Source organism: Artibeus jamaicensis, unplaced genomic scaffold (genome assembly GCF_021234435.1).
Source record: "Artibeus jamaicensis isolate MK-2021 breed Jamaican fruit bat unplaced genomic scaffold, CSHL_Jam_final scaffold_474, whole genome shotgun sequence".
Taxonomy (NCBI): domain Eukaryota; kingdom Metazoa; phylum Chordata; class Mammalia; order Chiroptera; family Phyllostomidae; genus Artibeus; species Artibeus jamaicensis.
Window position 1 is genome coordinate 9903691 of NW_026522046.1, and position 25185 is coordinate 9928875.

General features: G+C 46.3%; 1 protein-coding gene across 1 annotated transcript in view; it reads right to left on the bottom strand.

Moving 5' to 3' along the window:
- The window catches only part of USP13 (ubiquitin specific peptidase 13), a 104803-nt gene that overhangs the window by 40401 nt on the left and 39217 nt on the right, over positions 1-25185 (bottom strand). Inside the window, exons 5-10 of the mRNA XM_037136885.2 lie at positions 23697-23839; positions 22273-22457; positions 14375-14469; positions 13111-13298; positions 8395-8466; positions 7731-7824 (exon numbers count right to left, since the gene is read on the bottom strand). Coding sequence (XP_036992780.2) covers positions 7731-7824; positions 8395-8466; positions 13111-13298; positions 14375-14469; positions 22273-22457; positions 23697-23839 — 777 coding nt within the window. The remainder of the gene's footprint in view (positions 1-7730; positions 7825-8394; positions 8467-13110; positions 13299-14374; positions 14470-22272; positions 22458-23696; positions 23840-25185) is intronic.

Consider the following 25185-nt stretch of genomic DNA (forward strand, 5'->3'; position numbering starts at 1 on the left):
CAGGAGGGACGCTGCATAACATGAGGGGAGGTCAGCTGGCCGAGGAGTCTCGGGGCAGGAGCCAGAGTGGGGGATAACAGAGCCAGCTGCACAGGGCATCAGGAAAGGTACTGGTGGGGGTCCCTCAGGGGACAAGCGGGGGTCCTCACTAAAGAACTACTGATGTGGAAACAATGCTAGTGGATGCTGACCCTGACCCTGCTGCACCGCTGGTGTCTGAGACTCCTGAGCTTGGTAGGGGGGAGAAGCTGTAAACCGACTTTGAGGCGAACTGGATTTTTTAATGCTGGTAACATGAACGAAATCTAGGCAACGATTGGGAAGAGTCCACATCACCTGACGACAGAGGTGAGCTCATGATAACACCGTTTCCTTCATCCCCTCCAGTTCCCCCCATCTAATAATGGGGCACCTAATACAAGGACCCTATGAAGAGGTACAAGCATTACCCCCATTGTACAGCTAGGGAAATTGAGACTGCAGAGAAGTGCCTGATAGGTCTCTCAACTGACAGTGGTCTTACAACCATATTATCACACAGCTCACAAAGAGCAGAACAAACGCCCAGTTCTGATGCAGGTCCTGGCTCTCTGTAGCAAAAACGGAGTGGTGGCCAGAGCACATAGTAGGTCTCAGTGACACAAACCTCACCTGGCCAATCAAGCTAAAGAAGAAATTCATGAGCTCTCTGCATACGTGTGGCTGCTGTCTACCCACATCTCAAACCACCACGCGCTCAGCTTCCAGGCCTTGTCCCCTCCTCTGACGTCCAGAGAACTTGCTCTGTGGGCCAGCAAGTGCCCCGACCTCCTCTCACTTTCAGCCTGCCTGGCCCGTCTCCTCAGCCTGACTGTAGCTGGCTCATGGAGGCCACATCCCACACTTCTTTGAGATCTCCTGGGCATCCTGGTCAATGCCTAGGGACAGGACACCGCGACAGGTGTGCACCAAATCACACAGTCAGATGCAGCAGGTGATGGGAGAACTCCCATAGCCACTGGCCAAGGGGCGGCTCTACATATAAAACCTCCCCAACGTGCATGAACTAAACACCGTTTCTAATAAAGCTCAGATGAACTTCCTGTCTCACTGAAAATGTACCCACTCTGGTCACCCCCCATGTCCTTACTACCTACATCTGCAGAGCACTCCTGGGACTGGGCCCTCTGAGCACTGACAGACACGATCTGTAACAAACGGGAGAGGACGCTGTAGGGGACCTGAAACGGCGGCTCTCAGAGAATTCTGAGGACGTGGGACGTGGACACAAGTGACCGGCTTACACACACATGGCTTCGATGTGCTTCCAGTGATATGTGAAGACCAAGTTACCATATTCTGCCACGTATAACACGCACTGTTTTGCCCAAATTTTTGAGGGAAAAATAAGAATGTGCATTATACATGGGTAGTGCCTGAAACACTTTGTATCTGTTCTTGTGTTTTGTAATTATTTGTTAGATAAAATTTCTTGTACCATAATATGTTAAAAAATAAATGCTGAAATTCCTTTACAATACCAAAAAACAGGTATCTAAGTATAAATAAATAAATAAACAAGTAAACAAATAACTGAATTAGCAAGTCAAGACGAAAGATTTTTTTCCCTGAAAGTTTGGGCAAAAACATGGATGTGCACCACACGTGGCAAACTGCGGCACACCTGGTAACTCACCTCACCTCCTGTACACGCACCTCCTGAAAACTACGTGAAAGCGGTAACTTTCTTCACTTACGATGCTGATGCATGTCTCCGTGGTATTGGCCAATACCAGCGGGCAAAAATAACCCTTCTCTTTGTGCCTGATGGCTGACATTCATCCACTCGGCAGAAATTTGCTGAGTGCTGTAAACGCCAGACACTCTTCTAGGTACCTGGGTGAATATTTACTAGGTCCAGGCATAGTTCTGAGCACTTTGTTTGTGCATCTTGCTTATCTCACACCTCATGAGGTGATTAATGTTGTTATCATTTACCCCACTTCACAGATGAGAAAACTGGCCCCGGATCACAGCTAGAAAAGTCAGCCTTTCTGTCTCTGTCTTTTGTCTGTCTGTCTCTCTCTCTCTCTCAGGTCCTAATACTGCTTCTTGCACACAAGTGACGAGTTCTCATCTCTGATGACCCCGAGTCCATCTCACCAACACAGTATGCCCTGGACTCTGCGTAAGCCCTCTTCAGACCCGCGCTGGGCACCACTGAGGCCAACACCACAGGCCAGGCCAGCAAGTATTCCCCTCTATCAGCAGCGTGGAGGCTCCACTTGAAATAAATGCTTTTGCATTATGTGTTCCTGTGCCGGTATTCACACGAGCACACACTCACTGCCTATTCCGGACGGTGCCCTTTCTCCCTTCTCACAGGCCATGCTTCCAGCTTGGTGTGGCCTGCCAATCCATACCAAAGCAGTTGCTTCAGAAAGTTCGACAGGTCACTACATTCTGAAAGGCTGCCTGCCGCTCTGTGCCACCCTGTGGTCACCCGACTGGGAGCAGACGCTTCAACCAAGACCCTGGGGAAAAGCCCAGGAAGCCCCAGACACTCAGCATGAACTGTACCCAGCCTCACTCATCCCCCTTCCACGCCTCTTCTCTTCCTGTGCCCATTTCCTTTCCTTCAACAGACCTTTCTTAATCCTTTGTTCAGTGGTTCAGCTACAGCTTGAGAATTGTTGGTCCCTGAGAAGTTATTTGAAAAAGCTTCCTCACCAGGGAGATGGTACCTCTCCTTCTGCACTCCGTGCCGCAGACCAGCTCCTGGCTCTCACAGCCGGGTTTGAGCTTTGCAGCTCACGCTCAGCTGCTCCGCACACAAGGCCTGATCATTAGCCAGCCCTGTCCGCCTGCACCCACGCCCCACCCTGGTGCTGTTTCTGATTTCAGAAGGGAGGTCTCACAAACTCCCATGCTCACCTATTACTGTGTTCACTCATATCTTATATATCAGAAAGTCAATGAAAAAGCTGAGCCTGAATCTAATTAAGCTTCCAGATCTAACTTCCAACATATAAGAAACACAAGCTAATCTACAGCTCAAGGAAGCAACTGTTAGAGGAATCCTGGGCAAATGATCCAGCTCCTGCAACAAATCAATGCGGTGCAAAAGGAAAAAGAGGGGACTTGAAAAAGATGCAGCTGCTGCCGCAGGAAAAGCCCAGATACGGCTGGTTATGGATTTATGACGGGGCAGCTGCTCATTCTGTTGCTGTGCTTCTCACACTTTGAAATGGTAACATATTTATATTTTTTTAAAAAGAAAGTATTCTAGTTATAGATGCATGTTGACTATTTACAGGTGAAAATACTCAGAGAATGGAGAGGAAGGAAGGCAAGAGTTCAGTGTGGGGGACAGAGGAAAGCAGGCTGGCAGAGTGGTGACGGCTAAAGTTCCCTGGTGGCCCACGGAGACACAGTATACTCTGCTCTCTACTTCTGTGTATATTTGCAAATTTAAATAACTTTTTTTTTTTTTAAAAGGGGTGCCAGGCTCCGGATGAGGCAGTTTCTTACTTACAAGAAACTGAAAGCCCAAATAAGAACCAAAGAACTAAAGTCAAAGAAACCAGGTTTCCTGGTTGGCAGTGGGTTGCTGACATCACCCAAGCGTCCCCCCACAGACCTATCACTGCACAAGACGAGAAGGAGAATACAAAAGTGACTGAGAGTCAGAGCTGCCTTCAGAGAGCTCACACCCCCACTGTGCACCAGCCCTCGGACACCTAAAGCAACGGCTGGTCCTGACAAGTGACTTTGTGAGACAGAGCCCCAGATACTCTCCAAAACAGCAACCACCTGAGGAACTGTTTGTATTTATAGGATACTGTACTTACTTTATCCACCAGCAACTGCAGAACAGATGAGCTAACACTAGGGAGAGGACTAGGGTGTTCAGAATCTTTCCCATATGCTTACACGGGCTTCCTGTTGACCGCTGAACCAAGAAGGCAGCCAGACACGGTCCCCTGAGCCTAATGCTTTAATTAATAAACAAGCAGCAAGACAGAGGTTTCGTGTCACATCAGAGCAACTCCTGTACAGACATGCACATTGTAAGGCTACAGGAATGGAAATAAATCCATCTTGGCGGGACATATACACTGTGACACCACAGGAAAGGGAACAGACCCGCCTCGGCCTGCTCCCAGTACACAAGGGTACTGTCATCTGCTGATTCACACTTCTAATGTAACCCTGGACGGCAGTTCCTAACCCAGATCCAAACCCCAGACTCCTAAGCGAAAGGAACACAGGGCACCCCCAAGCCATGTTTCATGTTTCAGAAGGTGAGTTAAACTGTTGTAACTGCCTAACCCAAGAAAATGGAGCTTGGTGAAAATGAAGTTCTTAGTTTGGGGCTAAAATTACATCACCTCCAAGTAGAACATTTTTATCAAAAACTGAGGCTAGCAACTATGTATCAAGGATTATTTAGATGGAATATATAATGAATTCCTGCTTAAGAAACAGTTTGTTCAGAATACAGAATTGTTTAAAACATGTTATCTTCAGAAGGAAAACAAACTATAGCGTACTCAGTATTAAAATCTGCGAAAGCGCTATCTTAGAATGCATGGAAAACAGGAATATCTTTTTTGAAGAAGGAACTGTATTCTTTTATAGTGAGGTTTTATCTACCACAGACACAAGTTAATTTTTTAAATCAATTAAAAAATGTATGTAGAAATGGCAGTGCCTCCCCCAAACACTGCAATCCTTTCACAGATGCAACAGTCCCGCGGGTATGCACATGTAAAAACTAGGTTTCACCTTGGTCTGCAGCAGGCCACTTTAATACCAGGAATATATTCTGGAAATGATCCGAAATGTCAGACGGAGGTAAGAATCCCAGAGGTGAGAGGTGACTGGTCTACCTGGTCGTTCTGCAAACTCGACGCACCCCCTTGTCATCCACCCACCAGCAGCCACACACGGAGGCACCGAGAGCCTGAAACAAGTGTTGGAACAACTGCGAGGGAAGCAGGACGGTGCCACGGTCAATGCACAGACCCAGGACTGGACTGCCCGGTGGAAAGCCCAGGCCTCCCACTCACTAGAGGGTGAGGCAAGGTTTCTGAGCACCAGGGAACACACAGGAGAACTGGGCAGTGTTAGTGTTCATAGCAGCGGGGGAGGTCCTGCAAAAAGGCGTGCCCGCCACCCAGCTCTGACCCTCTCTGCTCTCTCCCCTCCACCACACCTTCCTCTTGTAATCCATCCTCTTGCCCGCTTCGGTACATCTTCTTTCCTCTTTGGGGGCACATCAGGCTCCTCTACAAGTCACAAACACCAAAGGCCTGGGACAAGACCAAAGGGCCCCCGATACCTGAGAGAGGAAAGATTCTCACAACCTGGTTCCTCTGAAACCAACTGCCGGTGAAACTCCTGCTGCCCCAGAGAGTACACCCTCCACCGTGAAGGGAAGCAGAGATTTTACTACACATTACTTGCCTGTTTAAGGTTGAAACTAACACCTTCGGGACCACACAGAATGATCAATTCAAGCTCATTTTGAATGATCAAGGGACCGTATTGAATGTGGCGCCTCAGAGCCAACAAAGGCTTGTACAAATCATCCAGATCAAGGGTTACACACCCAAATACACAGCCTATCAGCTAGGTCATGAATCAGTGAAAGACGGGAGCCAGCCGGGGGCGGTGTGAAGGAGTGCTACCCAGCTCCAGCCCACTGCTAGGCCTGGAACCGCCGGAGGTTCTGAGTGTTCAAGAGAAGCTGGAAAGTCAGACATTTGTGCGTGAGCCAAGCAAAACACACCTGCAGGACATAAATGGCCTAGATGCTGCCAGGTGGCACCCCTTGAGCCAGACAGAGCAGCGGTTCCCACCTGCACCCCTCAGACCCTAGAGATCACAGAGCTCCTGCACAATAGTAATGAAATCCAACAGCAGGGAGCGGGAAAGGGCCCCAACCACTGTTGGCAGACTGAGTTAATAATGTAGCTTATTCATATAAGAACTATTTTTTTCTCATGTAAAAGGACTCTGTGATATTAACAAAAATGTTTTAGTTCCAAGCATCGCTACACTGATGGATTTTCATTTCACATTTCCTCAAATGAAGAGTCCAAAAGCCTAACAACAGTCATATAATGTTCACAGACTTTATTTGTACCAGAGAGGGCACCCTCACATTTGCAATACTCACAAACACCACCCAGAGACCATTTCTGCCATTTGACTGCTGAGACCACAAGCCCACATGGCTTGCCATGGTCCCACAGCCCCTTGCAGGCTGGGATGCTCCCACGTCCCAGTCAGGTCTCCTCCTCCACCGGGGAGGGTGGACTGTGCCCCTGGGAGTGGCCCAAGAAGTACCTGCCTAGATAAAAACCCCAGGATAAGTGTGATCAAAAACAAAATTTTGAACCAAGTTTTATTCACCACTACCTTCTCAAAGCTTCCCAAGGGCTTGGAGGTAGAAGAAGCATGAATAAGTCAAAGAAGCCCCAGCTCTACACTGAAACCACCTCCTCAACCACGTCCCAGACCAGGGCCTTCCTGTCTTGGCTGGATAAGAAACTCATTACCTTGCAAGGCTGGATAACAATGCAACTAACTAGAGAATACATCTCCCTACCCCCCCCAACACTCTGATGTCCCGGTCTAGCCACTCTGAACGTCCACACCCCTTTCCGCCCCCCTCACGACCAACTTCCTTCTCCCCACCCCCAAACATGGCCTCTGTATGTTCATAATCTCCCTTCTCCCACTTGCTCCATTTCTCCTACTAACTGGCTTCATTACAAAGAGTTTAATTGCTTTCAATTCTTACTTGCAGTCTGTAGGCATTAGTTAAGGATGACTGAAGTAAGACGAGAGCATGGAGGTCAAACACTCAAGACAGAGAAGCAGAAGAACTCACCCACTAAGTCAAAATAGGGCACTCTGAAGGCAGAGCAGGTGTGGGGGAAGCGGGGCCCGCATTCCACCCAGGACATCTGCGTGATGGGGGCCAAGGCAGCCAGATGCAGCTGCATGAGCTATGCAGTGCGGAATTCCAAGGGCACCGCTCAAACAGACCGGGTTGCGAGGATCGCCCTCTGGAGTTGTGTAACAGAGCAGCGCAGAGGGGCGTCAGCAGCCCGCCCTGCAGGTACGTGGAAATACACGTCTGCCTGTTGGGTGAGGCACATCTTTCAATCACTCTATCGATTCATAATGACTAAATGGCCAACTGGGTTTTTGGACTTGAGTGCACTTACAAACCCCCTGGCAGCTTACCAAAGAAAGCTGCCCAGCCCCCTCCAGAAATTCAGCACCCTCAGCTAGGGGGGTGGGGGGCGGGGGCGGCGTCTTGGAAAGTGTGTGTTGTTTTCTAACAACCAGCCTCTTGAGAAACTCTAGCAAACAAAGCTGAGGCTTAGGGGGAGAAAGGCACTATGAGGGCCAAGACTGCATTACCAAGGGGAAATGTTTGTATTTTATAAAGTTCCCTCCTTCCATCTCAGCTCCATTTCACGAAGAATTTTGTGAAGAGCCTTAATGATGGCAATCACATAGAATCTGCACAGCACCTGTCGCCAGAAACCCCACCCTGGCTGACCCCTTTGTAAGAGCACGCAGACCGACGCCCTGCACGCCCAAGTGAGACAGCTGTCCCACCAGCGCGTTAAATAAATTCACAGCAGCCCATCTGCCAAATCCTAGGACCCCACATTCTAGCTGGTGAAACCCCTCCGCCCTGCACCGACCGCAGCCACTCAGACACATACCTTATGTTCCTCTTTCATCACCTGTTCGATGAGTTCGGATTTCACGGGAGGTTTCGAATACTGGCCTGAGAGAAGGCCGTGTCCTAACTTAGTCCTGGGAGGGAGGGAGGGAGAAACAAAACGGAAAGGCCGTTGTTGCTGCCCGTCAGAGACACTAAAGTTCTCTGCGAATTTCATTAAGTGTAGCTGTTTTCAGGAGAGCCGCTTTGTCTCAATTACTCACACGCAACTCATTCAGTTGATTCTACTTGATACTGATTCCCTTTTCAAATTTTCCTCAGGACTTTACAGATAATCTTAGTAATGTCTTTATTCTTATCAGAGTAACACCTGAGCCCTGGGTGGGTGGTTCAGTGGTCAGAGCGCCGGCCCCTTCCACCAGGGCTGCAGCTCCGACCCCCAGCCAGGGCGCCTGCCAGCCTCAGCCAACGAAACCCTAAGTAAGTGGGACAACAAACTGATGTCTCTCTCCCCCCGCCCCCCAACTTCCTCTCTCTCTAAAGTAAAAACGAATTTTTTACGTAACATATGTTCATTTTAGAACACTTTAAAAAATACATAAAGAATAAAATAAAGAGAACTAACTTTAATTCTGCAACCCAGAAAGAACCACTAGAGATATTTTTACTGGAGACTTTTCTTAAAAACTAAATTAGGCACTTACATCTGTGTGTTGAAATCTTGTGTTGGATCTAAAGGAGAGTAGTCAAATATTCTTGGGAGATTTCCTACATACCTAGAAAATGGGAAGTGATGGTCAAAACACAGAAACGGAGAGAACAGAACCAAAATAAGGCATCGTCCTCGTTAAGAACTTCTTACCTTTCAAAGTCCAATCGTCCCCCTGAAGGAACGTTTTCCTGAGCTCCCGCCTCCACAGCCACATTCAGGGACCTCCCTAAAATGCTTGTGTTTCTATCAGTGGACCTCACCCTTGGCTGTGAGGTAGAATCCCCTAAAGAGTTTCTTGAAAAAAATGCAAAAGCCAGAGCCGCTAACTTCCCCACCCCACTCCCGTGTTCTGATTTCACGGCCTGAGACTGAGGCCTGGAATTTGGCCTCTTTCAGGAGTTTCCCAAGTGACTCCAACATGCAGCCAGAGTCAAGGACCAGTGGCTCAGACCATCGCATCTGCCGTCCCAAAACCAAATGGTAAGGTTGGGAATCGGTCCAATCACGTCCAAATGAGTAATGGTGGGAACAGCAGGGACAACTCTCACTTCTCAAGGGTTTCCTGTGTTACCTGGTTGAGTCTTCATTACAACTACATGAGGAAGTGATTAGTATCATTGCTCCATCTGAGAGATACAAGTAATTGGGATGCAAAGTTATTAGGTAGCTTTCCAAGCCACCTGGGGAGGGGGTGATAAAGCCCAGAGCGGCCCCAGGCAGCCTGCCTGCAAAGCTGGGCTCTGAACTGCCTGGTGGCACCTGCCCATCCTCAGACCCTTGGACAGTCCACAGCCCTCTTCTGACCAGTCCATCCTGATGGCAGTGCTAACACTAACCACCCACCTCTAACCTCACCGTGCAATCATTCCTTTCACGTCCTAAATTCGTTGCCTATTTCACATCCTCTGCTTTGTGTTGTCCACTTTCCCCTCTTCAGATTTTGACTCTGAGCCTGAAAGAATCCAGAAGCAGATCCCTTTCCCTGACCCTACACGCACCCTGCTCTGCACACATCTCTGACCTCATTCCCACCCCTCGCCCCAGGCCACAGTGCCTCGGCCACCTGCCCTCCCTGCTGCCCCAAGGGCACGCCAAGCTCACTCCTGCTTTGGGGTCAGGCAACCTGCTGTCTCTTCCCTGGAACACTCCCTGCACAGATCCTTCTCTGGCCTGAACACAAGTCACCTCCCACCCTTCCTAATGCCTCATCACCTGACCCTGGCTTCCTTTCTTCCTGGCATGCATCACTATTTGCAACTCTATCATTTACTTATGGTTCTTGTTTATTATCTGTCTCGCTCAAAATTACATACTAGAATAATCTCCATGAAGGCAGAGACTCGACCTAATCATTGCCTCTCTAGCACCAGAACAGTATCTGACATGTAAAAGACACTCAGTAAATAGATGCTTGAATGAATACATTCACGATGTGTAATCACATAAACTATTTCCATAACTGACTACCTGCAACCCTACAGAAAAATCATTACTACAATAAAGTCTCAGCAGACAATCATGACACCTAGTAGTTAGCAATGACCTCAACTGGATCCCTCAACTACTCGAAACCTCCACTAGTGACACTTGCTACCTACACACTCAGAATTTGTGTCCCAAATTATGTACCTAAATCAGAATGAACAGAGCATGCTTCTTGGGGGCAGAGTCCGCTTCAGCCACTGAAACGGCTTTTGGATGTGTCCCTAGGGCCACAATTCCAACCAGAAATTTTTCAACAGACCAAGAGCTAATTAATAGATAAATCAACCTTTGGAACAAAACTATTCAGAGCCAGAGGCCACACTGATGAATCTTAGTGATATACAATATGATTAACTCAATACGGTCTAGTCTTTTCATACCTTGAAATTTGACAAAACAAATTCACTGGGAAGATGAACATTTGTGAAAAGGATTATGTTTTCAGGCAAGACTGGTGGAGAGGAATAAAGTTAAACAGTAAATTTTTTATGTCAAAAAAATCCACTTTGTGCCTGGCTGGTGTAGCTTAGTGGACTGAGCACGGGCTGCAAACCAAAGGGTCGCTAGTTCCATTCCCAGTCAGGGCACACGCCTGGGTTGCAGGCCAGTTCCCAGTGGGGAATATGTGAGAAGCAACCACACACTGATGTTTCTCTCCCTCTATTTCCCCTTCCCTTCTCCTCTCTCAAAAAAAAATACATAAATAGAATCTTTGAAAATATACTTTCAAAAAATTCATTCTGCTAGTAACTTATATTCCTTTTCTAATCAATGAGGAATATTATCCATTATAACAAAATTAACTTAAAATACTGAAGGAACACTAGGTAATTTTTTAAACACATATTACATCTTCAGTTTGTAATCTAGTGGTTGTCAAAGAAAAAAACAGAGTTTTGCTATCTGAGAATCCACGTTAGTTGTCATTCAATGTGCACACCAGCTTATTTAGATTTGATCCTCATCAGAATTATTTTGAGATGTAAACGGGGTCCAAACGCCAGACAGGGTATCCAAGAGTCAGGCTGACGTTCTCAAATCACACGGTGATCGTGCGCAGGTCCTGTAATCCCGCTGTGAGTCACTCTCCCTACTTACAAACAGAGGCCCTGCTCCTGGACCTGACTCCGCTGAGTCAGTCCTGCTGGGGGAAACGTGTGTGAACAGAAGGTGTTTCAGTCCAATGATATTTGGTAGGAAAATTTTTTAAAAAAGACTATGAATAATGAATTGCTTGTGTCCTAGTATCTACAATAAATGTTCAGAACCCAGAATAAAAAATATTGGATAATATAAAATTCTAAAACCCTTAAAACAAGATTGAGGTGAGAGATTTGAATCACTGGCATAAAGTACATTTTTTTATTGAAGAAAAAATTAAGAAAGGTAATGTTCATCAAAGTCTGGAGTGTGGAAAGAATTTTTCAAAAACTATAGGCTGTGTTATAAGGGGACTAAATAGTACTAAAAAAATAAAGATTAAATTTTTTTTTTTTCGAGAGAGAGGGGAAGGGAAGGAGAAAGAGTGGGAGAGAAATATCAGTGTCTGGTTGCCTCTCGTGCGGGGAACTGGCCTGCAACCCAGGCATGTGCCCTGACTGGGAATCGAACCGCAATACTCTGGTTCGCAGGCCCGCGCTCAATCCACTGAGCTACGCCAGCCAGGGCCTAAAGATTAAATTTGAAAAAAAAAATTTTAAAAAAACTATGGGTTGTAAATCACTAAAAGTGCCGTTAGGCTTTGTAACAAAAAACCACAAGTTTCTCCACTCTAGTTCAACAAAAATAATAATTATATAATACCTACCGTAGGACATTCCTTCAATGTTTCAAAAAATTCTTGGAACATGAGACATACAAGATGTAGCTACAGATAAAAACCTTGGAGAAGGTATTCCCTTCTCAGAGTTTCGGATCTGCCCTTCCGTCTGTCGGGCACCCTGTCCTCACTCCCCCTAAACATCCCTCCAAGTCTATGGCCCCTGGCGTGTCCTGTCTCCAGAGACCCTCCTGGCCACCTCCTGGCCTTCTCCTTCACGGAGCTCACCATGTCTATAACCATGCAGCTGTTCTTACGGCTATTTATTTAATGTCCGTTTCCCCAGGCGGGATCAGGAACCATGTCCCTTGTTTACCACTGAACTCCCCACACCTGGCACACTGCTGAGCAGAACAGAACTCACTCTTTATCGGCTGGATGAAAAAAAATGAAAACCAGGCATGCAAAACTGGCATAAATTTCTAAAACCAGAAGATGGTAAGAGGTAAGTCTTCAAATACCAAGAGAGGAAGGAAAAGGATATCTGCTATACTTTTGTACTAACTCCTACTGAAGTCAGCACATCCACTCCGTTGAGTAAAAAACTGTCCTGTGTGACGGCCGGTGTGCCACCTGCCCATCTGTCTCAGCACACACGTGTTCCCGCCCGTTCTGAACCAAGGGGCAAACCTGCCCTCTCTGGAAAGCACCGGAGACTGTGTTCCAAACTTGGGCAGTGGCTGCCCAGGGGACCCCCGCCGCAGGTCCCGTCTTGGCGTGGGTCCAGTCCTGTCCCCACGCGGCGAAGGAAGAAGGTGGCCACAGGAGGCCGCTCTGCCCTCGGTGTGGAAGAAGGAAGGCAGCCTGCATGAGCACCGGGAGGGAGTGCCCGAAGTCAGCGCCTCCCAAAGTATCTTCAGTGATAGACCAGCTTTTCATCATTTCAACTCATGTAGATGGCACGTTTTAAAAATATGATAAAAACAAATCATTAGAAAAATAAAATGCTACGTATAAAACATGGCCATGTCTAATTGCTATTAAAATTGCTAAGTGCTCACTCTCAATCTCATTCCTGTCTCACTGCAGAGCCACATCCAGCAGTGTGAAGACAAGGACCAATCTGCGAATCACACTTTGAATGGTCAAAAAAAATCCCAAAAGCCTAAACCCTCCAGACCACTGAATCTCTCCTAGGGCAGGCTTGCTGTGAAGATTAATGATTAACATTTTCTCGGCACAGAGGGTGCTGGTCTAATAACACAAGCCATGATTAGTGTGACAAATCCCTGTGGGAGGTTTTTCGGTTCACACAGTTCTCCTTGTCTCACCTGATTCCCTCAACACTTGACAAGGGTTCTCACCCAGCGTCAGGGCAAGAAGCTCCCCCCGACGGGTGAGGTGGTGAAATGCCCTGCAGCCCGTGAAGGCGGGCTTCCCCAGCACACACCAGGGGACACTCACGCTCTCTGGAATTCCGGGATGCTGAAGATGGCCTGCATGACGGAGCTGAGGTAGCAGCTGTTGCCCAGGTTCTTGAGGCCCGTGTACCCGGGGCCGTACATGGGCTTCAGCTTCGTCCCCGTCTCCTGGATCACTTCCCACTCGCTGACCCGCGGCTTGATGTCATTGTCCCGGAGCCCATTCTCTGTCTGGGACAAAGTCGTTGAAGAGAAACTACTTTAGCTGTGATCATCGTTTGCGGAGTTTTCGGTGAGATCATCACTTAACTGTTAGAATTATTTCTAACGGCAATGAATGTTTCTGCCCTTTTTTCCCCAACTAAACAGAAAAATGAACAACCCAATTAAAGGGGACTGCGGTGGTGATGGCTGCACAATGTAAACATACTTAATGCCACAGAACTGTACACTTAACAATGGTTAAAGTGGGAAACTTTATGTTATGTCTTTCCACAGTTAAAAACCCCCACATTTAAAAGACTTAAAAGAGACTGAAAAGAGGAGATAGGAGGAGGAAAAAAGAAAAATAAGAATCGAAAGAAAGAAGCAAGTGGAATAATTTCAAGAGAGGATAAAACACAACACAGCAAACAAAAAGGCAAAGTTGGAGAAGAAAGTGCCATGAGACTGTGGGGCTCAGGAGGGCCCTGAGACAGGAGGGGGCTGCCGGAGGAGCAGAGGAATGAACGAGTGACGCGAGTGGGAAAGAGGAGACAGGAGAACGTGAGGAGCAGGAGGTAGCCCGGGCGGGTGGACACACAACACGCGCACCGAAGTAGCTCCCTGCAGGACCAACGCCACACGGCCAGGAGAGCACCTCGAAAACACAGCAGGAAATGAAGCAAAGCTCCTCCACCAACAGTAGTGTGTTGGCTTATTCCTTCCACCCCCCGCAGGGCCCTGCTTCTCTTCCAGAGATTAATTGAAGTGAGGTTGGTCCCAGGTCATTTTAAAGGTCACCTCTCGTACCTTCTCCCTTTGGTGAACAAAGGGTGACTCAGGCACCTCTCCGTCAATGGAGATTTTACAAGTAAACTCCAACTAAACAAACCTTGACGAAGTGCCATTTTTATTAGGCCATAAAAAGGTCCAAGCTGGTGACCAAAAGAAAATGCTAATTAATTACATTCAAGAAGTAAATGCAACCATTAAAACCTAAAACCTCAAAAGTGAACATTCATTTTGGAGAAGTTATGTATTTAAAAAAAACCAGACAGTTCCCTCCCCACGAGGTGGAAACATAGACGGAGCGCAGACACTCTCACCCCGTGCATGTGAAGCATGTCAATTCCAAAATGCGCCAAGTGCTTGGCCAAATGCGGGTCCAAAACAGGTTCCTCTTCTTGAAAAGAATAAACATCTAGAGGGTGAGGAGAAAGTAAGCTGTAATCAAGTCATTCAATATTCAGCATTTATTCATGGAGCTCCTACTGTGCACCCAGCTTGGGATACATCAATGAATAAAACAAAAGCTTCCCTGAGTCACATTCTACTGGGGAAAGGCAGATGATGAACACCAAACATAATAAATAGGGGTTTTTCATAAATGTGTCCATATATCAATTCTTGTGACATTTCAGGAAGTTAATTTTTTTTAAAAAAGATTTTCTGAAATTAGAAAAGAGCAATGTCTAAAGTTAAAATAATTTAAAATCAGACAAACAAAAATGCCTGACATTTGAGTTTTCTAGCCAAAACCACAGTGGCACAACTATACGTTCTGGAGGAGAGAGGCTGAGGGAAGAGAGGGGTGACCCCGTGTGCCCAGGCAGGAGGACCCAAGGGGCGCACACAGGCCCCCGGCGGCAGCTGAGTGACTGGACTGGGGTGTCAGGTCCAGGACAGGGCACACCTCTGCTCCTGGAACGCTCTACAGTCTCAGACCCAACAGCTTGCCCCCTTCCACCTCCCACCTGCTCCTTTCCCTTCTTTCCCACTTTGGTGTCCACACCTCACAAAGCCGGGGAGGGATGTGTGAGGACTGTGCAGTGCTTCCCAAACGTGTGCCCCTCAGAGCACACACTGAAGATGCGATGCATCTGACACAGCAGGGTGACTGGAGGGGCTCCGGCTGCCCCAGGCCCTGCCCCCCCACCCCCCACCCCCGCCCCAGGGCCCCGAGGGGTAGTTACTAATGTTGGGCAGCTCTGTGCTGAGGTGGGGCTTCTCTCCTCAGGATCCTAATATTTGACCTGACAAGAGAAAGCTCCAGACAGAACCTGGCTTCTCAAAGTGTAGAGACCCCAGGCTCCACATGGACCTACTGAATGAGAATCTGCATTTTAATAATAAGGTCCCTAAATGCTAATGGAACCACTGCCTTATCTGTCCTCACCCAGCAGAGTGATGTAGGAGAGGGAACAGTGTCAGGACCACTTTGCAGGTGAGGAAAAGAGACTGAGAAAGGTTACATCATTGGCCTCAAACCCCGCAGGTGGCCCAGACCCAGGTATTCTGATTCCTGACCCCGTCCTTTCTCCCTCACGCCGGACGCCTTCCCTAAACCTCTCGGGAGACCAACACATTTGGTGAAGCACCGTCCCAGGCCTTTAACGGGCATGCAGAGTTGAAAACCACAATTTCTTCAATCCTAAATTTGAAGAATGAAATTTATTCCAAAGGAAACAGACATAAAAGATATCATCCTGCCCTGGCTGGTGTGGCTCAGTGGACTGAGGCGGGCCTGTGAAGCAAAGGATCGCCAGTTCAATTCCCACTCAGGGCACAAGCCTGGGTTGCAGGCCAGTTCCCAGCGGGGGACTCACGAGAGGCAACCATACATTGATGTTTCTCTCCTTCTCTCCTTCCCTTTCTCTCTAAAAATAAATAAATTTAAAAAAATAAAATAAAAAGACATCATCCTTTAGGACAGTAAAGAGAGACTATCCAAACAGTTTCCTGCTCTTTGGAACATGACCAAGAGGAGAGAAAAAGTTATACACAGAAACTATGGTGCCCCTTTGACCCACACCTAGATTCATGGAGATTCACTGTTACCAGAGGAAGACAGTCTTTCTATTATTAATAGATTAAACGTTGTACAGTTTTTTCCTCTATCCCTCTTTCCCTAGAGGCCCATTTTAATTTGTGGGTACTAGCCTCCATTTATATTCTTTTTTAAATACAATTCAGTGTTTCAAAAACAAAAACAAAAGGCAAAATCCCCAACCCAATAAAGAAAAAATTTCCAAGAAGTTTAAATACTAAAAACACCAACAAAATATTTGAACTAATGACTTGAAATAAATAGATCGACAGTACTTTTCATCTATGACAAGCGACAGAAAAATACCACTCAAATACTGGCTGGAAGTTAAAAATGACATTCCCTGGGCATTTTAACATTGGTTATTATTAAGGAGTGAGGTCGTCTGGAAGTCTTTAGACTTTAAGCTTCTCACTATCAGAGCTCTATTTGAAAATAATAAAATTGCCAGAACTGCACTATTAGTATGGGCCTAGACTTTTGAAATGAGTGAAAATCACAGAGCAATCTGTGGATCTTAACCCCCTGGACTCATGCCACATGGAGAAATTACCATTTCCTATCTCTAGTCATTAATTGCTCCAAAGACACAGCGTGATTCGGTCAGACACTATATTCATGTCTTACTCCAACGACAAAAGCAGTTTAGCGAGTAATAAACAAGTAATCTAAAAATGAATGATGATATTTTCTTGAGGAATTTATAAATGACATGTAGTCACAGAAAAAAAAATCTGAAGTGAACTTGAAAGCTGAAAGTCCTGGTTTCTACATTTTTCACTGGGAAATTCGCTTTATCTCTTAACTTCAGCTTTAGCAAAGTCAAGACTTAGCTCAGAAACTGTTGTAACAAATAAGCATTGCCTGACAAGCATGACTCTCGCCCACCCCTAACTTGACTTAGAAGCTTGGAGCCGAGCGGCACGGTTAGGAGGCTAGAGAGGGGTCCTCCCAGGAAGAGCCCAAGTAACGCTTCACAAGCACCTACCTTCGCTTTACGAGGAAACCAACCATTGTTTTGTTTCCAGTTAAATGACAAACTAAACTAGGAAGAGCATAAAGAGATCCACAGAAGGAAAAAGACTTTCAATAGTTTTAGAGCGTGAATAACCCATTGATGTGGCAGTGAGAAAATAGTACATGCAGTAAGTTCCAAAATCAACTGAGGAAACAGGGAACAGAAATGAAAACTGAGACCAAGACTAAGACGCTGTAAGGAATTATATCAATTGGTAATCATTTGTTACCTTTAAATGAGGTTTTTCTATGGTTGTTGGTTTTGCCTTTTTATTATTTTTTAGAATTTATTATAGTATCTCGATTGAAAAGACCTTCTCACCAGCGGTTTGGTTCCCAGGGACTGACCTGACCGTCGGGTGGCAGGGCGCTCAGTGCACCACCGGCCAGCCCCGCTCCCCCCCACGGGCTGGCGCACGCACGCACTCACTTGCCCCTGTACCTGGTGAGTGTGCACTGAACACCAGATGCACACAGATACTGAGAATGTGTTGTTAAGTTAGTCAAGCAGGGCCCCTGCCCTCACGAGTTTAAACTTCTACCATTTCAAATAATCTTAGAAGAAATGCTGGTTTGGTGTCCAGGGCCTCGACAGACATTGTCTTGGGTGTGGGTTCATACTGTGACTTTGGGATCTCTTCCTAAGCCCCAGAAAACAGCAGAAGTCCAAATCCTGCCCTCCAATTCCCACACAGGAAAGCAGAAGGGGGAGAGGTGAAGATGTACCTCAACACACTCTTGTGTTTAGAAAGAGAAAATCTGGAAAGCCGGCTTCACTGCCCTTTTCTCACAGGTTGAGTGGAGAGAAAAACAGAACTCTTGGTCGAACACCCAGTTCTGAGAGGAAAGGTTCCCGTCAGAGTGAGCGCTGACCCATCCACCCACACTGTCTCCACCCTGAGCGTCTACTGGTGTTGTCTACAGACCCTCTGCCACAGACCAGAAGAGAAACCAGAGAAGGCTCCAGCATTACTAGAGAAATACATACGAAATGAACGAGGTCAGGGGTAGGCATCACCTTAGACAGTATCACTTCCATGCCAGACAAAACCTAGACTATAGTCAGGAAACGAAAACAAGAAAAAAGACATCAACAAAATTAAGGGGAAAAAAGACAGACAGAAAAAGGTGAATCAGAGGAGCAAATTTTATTGATGTGTCTTCCTTCATCTATTTACTCCACAGATATAGACTGAGCACCTATTAGGTACAAGAGGCGACATTAGACGCTAGAGATACATGGTGTAGAGCAAACACAGTGCTCAGGTGCTGCTGTCTGGGGCGCCATCATTAGACACAGTTACGGGATCTTGCGGGAAAATGCTACCATGGAGAAGCACACAGTGCTACAGAGGCACACAGCGGGAGCACAAGCCAGGTCAAAACTAAAATGAAGTCATCAATGCTGTGATTTCAAACCCGAAGGCTCTGAGTAACTCAAAGGAACACATGCCCAGGTCAAGAATGAAGATGACCAAAGAAAAAGACCACCTTGAGAATCTATGGAGCTGGTGCAGAGGCCAGTGGGCTAGGCGACTTCATAACTGCCCTGGGCATCTCAGGAAGACTCCTCCGATCACACAAGGCACTGAGGCACGATCTCAGATAAACCAGTGTCCGCTGGAAGGAGAAAACGCCTTCTCACTCCCTTCCCACCAAGAACCTCGCCCTTGCTTTTGCCAAACCCACGTCTCCTCCCACAGAGGAAAGCACAGTGATCTGTTTCCAGACTTGTTTGTTGCTGTACCCATGGGGACTCAGAGTGGAATTTGATATGGGGCCCATTTTTGTTACCCACGCCACCACAATGGCTCGCCTGGTGGATTAGGGCTTCTTGGAAGAACTAATTCTAAGTTGAGACCTCAAGATGAGTAGGACTTTCCCGCTGAACAGGTACATCCTTATAGGGGAGCAGGAGACCAGGATAATTGGATCACTACCATTAAATATTTGAGTCCACAACCTACTTGGATTCAATGTTTACTAAACAATATTCTAAATATAATTCAGCTTCCCACAAGGAAGGAATGTCCTGGTCAAGCCGGCAGTTGTGGTTCCCATTATAAACTAAAAAATAAACACCCTGAATCTGAGATTTTGTCTCTTGTGAGTTGAATCGCCCTCCGTTAGCCTAGTGAGTATGGGTGATGCGACCCTCAGCTGTGGTACCTTCCCCGGGAGGTGGCCACCCCACCCCCAAAGGGCGCCCTGCCCTTCTGGGCCTCAGCACACACAAGGTGCATCACAGGATATTTCAGGAAACTTTATGCATGTTTTCATGAACTTATTTGGCTTTTAAACGAACAATAAGCTATAGTTAGCAACCAATTAAATACAGATTTAAAAGAAACTAAAATAGAATTGATGCATCACATAAACTTTTATGAACTAATAATGAAATTGAAAATAATCATCTGTATTAAAACCAACTCTGCACAAAATAAGCAGGAATCAAATCCTGATCTTTTTTCAGAAAGTGAGCATCATTTCAGCAAATGAACGCCAGAGCCCTCACCACAGGTGTGAGATCCTCACTACTACTGCTGGTGTTTCATTCACCTGTGATTCAAACACTGTCAATTAGATAATAAAGGAATCCTTAAAAGTGCTCCTTCCTCTAAAAAAAAACTTAGTGGCAGATACTGGGTTAATATTCTTGATAGCTGGTTTTTTAAAGCCAATTAAGAAAATACCTATACATAAACCAAGTAGAAAATCAGCCTCGGAAATTCACAAAAATAACTATGAATGGCCAAGAACACTATAAAAAATGTTCAGCCTCACTAGTAAAGCAAATTAAAATAAGATACCAGATTAGCAAAGGTTTTTAAATTTTCTAAGTACCTAAAGTTGTCCAAGATCTAGTGAAATGGGTATTTTCATACACCACTGTTGGGAATGTAAGTTACCATGACTGTTTAAATCAAGAAACTTGGCAACTGAAAAATTTTAAAGGATCAGCCCTTTGTTCCCAAGAATTTATTCTAAAGAAAAAAAAAAGAATTAGAAAAACACCCAAAGCTTTGTATATGTACAAGAATGTCCATCAGAACAGCAAAACCATTACGACAACCCACAGGGGAATGGTGAAACAAACGATTTATGGGACTACCATGGGGCACTGAGGAACGCTTAACAGCATGAAACACCATTTAAAGTTAAATAGGGAGAAAGAAGGTATTTTTATACAATGCCATTCAAGTTTGGTAAAAATATGGTAGGGGATGTTCTTTGTATAAGAACTAATCAAGGCCTTAAAGAAGCAAAAGGAATGAAAGAAGATATGCTAATTGTTAGAAGTAATTCGTCTGGCAAGCGGTATTGCTAGTGAATTTTATTTACCTCTCTACACTTTTCTCTGTTTTCTAAATATGTTACACTGAACATCTGCTTCTTGGATAATTAAGAAGCAAATATAAACTTCCCTTCCTCAAGCTAGAAAAAAATCTTCAGATGTACTCTAAATTGCAGTTTAAAAATAAGTTTCACACTGGAAAAAAAAGCCTTCTGGAAAATTAAACCTTTGCCTTTATTATTAGCATACATTTAAATAAAATCTAATTATTTAAATACTAACATTTTGGTTCATTTAACAAAAGTATGCAAGCCTACTATGTATAAGATTCTGCATGGAACCCAAAGATAAGTAAGAGATAGTCCAGTCTTCCACCAACTAAAACCCTAAAACTAAGCCTCGTATATGAACAATTGTACTTTTGGATAGGTTTCTTCCATGAGCTGGACTTGTAATAACTGGCCTTATCAAAACACTTCGCAAGACAGCACACAGAGGAGAAACATTCAAGTTAGTCTCCCCTTGTCATTTTATCCAACAGAATCCCTACATTGCCAACCCCTCTCTGTGGTGCCACAAAAACACAATGACGGGTGCCTTCTCAAGGAGTCAGTCAGCAGAGCGATGACCTGCCCACACTTTGCTGGGACCCGGATCCAACTGCGCATCCTGAATTTCCTCTCCAGGTCCTGGAAATCTCAGGATTCAGCCTGGCTTGTGTAGAGTTTTGTTTGCTCGGGGGTGGAGGGATGTTTGGCACCAGCACCTGGGCCTCTTGCAGCTACTTTTCCCTAATGAGTTAAAAAAAAAAGCCCCCTAACTTTAGAAACAGGAAAATTATCCAAAATGTGTATCAAAAAAATCTCAACGGGACCTAACTGCCAGCCCCGAGGTGGAAAACAAGTGGGAAACAAAACCAGCTGGATGGAAAAGGCAACGGACAAGTACACCGTGTTTAGTGAAGAGGTCCTAGCCAGTCAACGCTGAGGCAGGCTAGTCAGTCACAGAAAGAAAACAGAGAAAAGACAAGGATCTTCATATTTCTCCTAAAAACTCGTCTTCCCTTAAAATAAAGAAGAAAGAGGTTCTAACGCCTGGGGAGATGGAGAAGAAGGACCTGACCTAGGTGCTGAGCCAGACCCGTGCTTAACCCATGTTCTCAGTGATGCTCAGAGGGTGGGTTCCGACGGCCACCGCTCGATGCTGAAGTCTGTCCTACGGACTACAGCATTATTTCTTCTTTCCTCACAAAATGGTAGAAGGAATTAACTCTATAAACATGGCCAAAGCTATGGTTTTAAAACATACGATGTGAGACCATAAAGAAAAGAAAACAATTCTGAAGCTGGCAGTCCAAACAGGAACCAGTCCCAACCCCTCGCAGCACGTGAGCACCGGCGCTGCCAGCGGTGGCGGGCACTCCGGACGTTGTCTTCCCTTCAAAACCCACCTTCTCCGGAATGAGCCATCTGTTCCTGAAATAACACTAAACCGCAGAATGAAGCCTAGGGCTTCCCCCACAGTTCTAATGCTGGGTCAGACTGTGCACATTCGCTTCCCGAGGCCTGGTTCCTGCTGCTGCCCTCTTAGCCAAGAGATATACAGAAAGACAGTAACAAAAGCAGCTAACTTTTATTAAGACCTTTCTGTGTGCACTGGGCCCAGAGCCCATGATTAGCCTCAAGATGAGGAACCTGACACTTAGAAGAATTTGAAAACTCACCCAAGACCTGACAGCTAATGAGAGGCAGAATCAGGATTCAAACCTGAGCCTGTCAGAATCTGGAGCCTACACCCTCCAACCCTCAGGTTAAATGCAGGAGGGAGCCTCCGCCAGGTCCCTGAGTCAGTACAGACACACTCACCCGCCCCGTCAGGGGTGATGGTTCCCAGCTTCACCGCGAGAGGGTAGCCCGTGTCTCTGTAATGCTCCAGCGCATGCCCGTTGCCCCCGGAGCTGTCAAAGAACCACTTCCCGCACAGCACGGAGCCATCGGTCAGGTTCAACCAGAGGTTTTCCCGCAGGTCACACCTGGCACACTTCCAACCGCTGGAAAATCATTGCAGAGGGTTAGTACAGTGGGCGTGCACAGCAGAATCAGAAAATTAATGTGGAAGGAACGAAGTGCCTCCAGTAAGCCATCAGTAAACCATCAATGGGATAACCTGAGACCCCTCGAGGAGCAGCAGGACCACTCAGTACCCTGCCCCTCACCCTGGGGGAACCAGCTGCCCCCATCCCCTCTGCAACACCCTTTTTGCTTCAGAAAACTCACACAGAACCTGAGGGCAGGCCATTTCCTTAAAATTCCTATGTCAGGGACAGTGGAGCTTGAGTAAGCTTAAAACATTAAGGATATCATGTATATAAACATCTAAAGTTCAAAAGCATTAACCACACCTAAGAACACTAGTTTAAACAAAACCCTACAAGATCGCAAAAATTAAGTAGAAAGGAAATCAACTTAACTAAAGGTTAAATGTCGGATATGCACCAGATACCCTACCGTTTAGTTCTAACCGTCATGCCTCTGCATCTGTATCGCCATCCTCACTGTGAAGAGGAGAAACTCAGGTGCCTTCATGAAGACTACACAGAATAGTTAGGGTTCAACAAGACTGGACGCACTTCTAATCCACCTGCTCTTTCCTTCTGGCATCTGCCTCTGGACACACCAGCACCTAACAGGGGAGCTAACGCGGCCCAGAGAGCACTCCAGCCGAAAACTCGACAACCAAAGATGGTTGTAAGTTGGGTTCCCGAGAAGCAGGCTTTGAGACAAAAATGTGAATGCGAATGGCTTATTTAGGAGGTGATCCCAGGAAGCACCACAGGGAAGTGAGACTGCAAAGCACAGGAAGGCCCCCTGGGCAGCTGCGGGGGAAACTCCTGGAGACCGTTGCCCCGCCTAAGTGGTGGGGATCGGGGCTATTTCCCCAGCCACTCCACAGTTTCTGGTTGGCAGGGCTGTTTCAGGAAAACAGGAAGGAGCATGAACTCCTTAGCATGTCTGACCATCCCAGGCACAGGCCTGCATGGCTTCTGCAGGCAGAGAAAGCCCTCCAGCGGAGCTGCAGGTGGGGACCGGCTCAGGGGTGTGGGCCAGCCAGGTTCGGCATCTACTCCAAAGGTAGAGATGATTTTAGAGAAAAATTCTGAGTTCATTTTTAATAAAAGGCATCTGATAAGAAAATGATGTGAACTGCTAATTCGGAGAAGATGTAGAAAGTAGGTCTTCTTTTGGCTGGTTTTAGAGGGTAACATTCCATTTCCCTTTCTGACGCTCACCTTGGAGGAATCCTGACTCCATTGTCCAGCTGGGTGAGGTTACTGGCATACTTGGATACTGGCAATTCATTTTCCCACGTGTCTGGGTCCTGCTTTCTGTATGGAGATTTTGAGCTAAGAACTGCATCACAAGCAATTGTTACCTGGAAGACACACCCAAATGTAATATATTTAAACAGTCTGAGAGAATAGCAACTTCTATAAAATGAATTTAAAAGTTTATTAATAAATACAGCCTATCTAAGAAAATTCAAATGGTTACGGTTACCACAAAAGCAAGATCCTAGTTTCCTGACCCCAGCAGGCAGGAGGCTGCCTGGACCCAGCTGGGGTTGGCCCCTGGCCTATGGTGTGCAGCCTGGACGGTGGCACAAGACAGCAAGGAACCCCAACCGGTTAGCAAGCCCAGCACGGGATTTAGGTGTAACAACTCCTACCTCTCAGCAAGCAGAGTGGAAGTCTAAGGTGGACAATTTCCAAGGACAAAATTAGCTGCGGGAGGGCCTCAGCTTCCCCCCAGTGGGGCGTTTTTCTTCCTGACAGACAGACAGACACCCAGGCATCCAATGTCCTCAACTCATCACACAATGGTGCAGGGTCAAGGGCACTGAGTGGAAGGCAGCAGCATGGCTCTATGGCTTAATCAGGTGCAAACATGGACGGGGACACGCCTGGTGTCTCCGCACCAGATCAGTCCACACTGTGAGCAAATCAGTGATGGCCATGGGGAGGGAGAGGGCAGACCCTCTGCTTTCTCCCAAACCCAACTGATCCTGGATATGTGCCCATCATCACATTTGCTATTTGCTAAATGATATAAGTTATTTCTGGCTGTCTTTCAAAACATATTCTGGTAGGAATGCAAAATGGTGCAGCCTCTTTGAAAACTAGTTTTGCGGGTCCTAACACAATTTAACAGAGTTACCACAGGACCCAGGAATTCCATTCCCAGGTATATACCCCAAGATCAGTGAAAACACGTGTTCACACCAAAACTTACACACAAATGTTCACAGAAGCATTTTATAGTAGCCAAAAAGTAGAAACAACCCAAATGTCTATTAATGATAAATGAGTAAAATGTCGTATGCACATACAACAGACTGTTACTTAGCAATAAAAAGAAATGGAGTACTGATACACGCTACAACATGGGTAAATCCTGGAAATATATGCTGAGTGAAAAAGTGCCAGCCACAAAGAACCACGTGTTATCTGGTGACATTTACATGAAACGTCCAGCCTGAGCAAATCTGCAGAGACAGAAAGCAGATCAGTGACCGCCGGAGGCTGGGGGAGGAGGTGAGGAGGGATGGCAGGCTGAGAGGTGATGGCTGTAGGGCGATAAAAACATTCTAGAACGAGATGCAGCGGTGGGTGCCCAACTCAGAACACAATAAAAGCCACTGAACTGTTAAAAATAAAATTTTTAAACAAAAACTTACATTCCGCATCGCTAACATCCTGCGCAATCATTGGTTGAACTTCA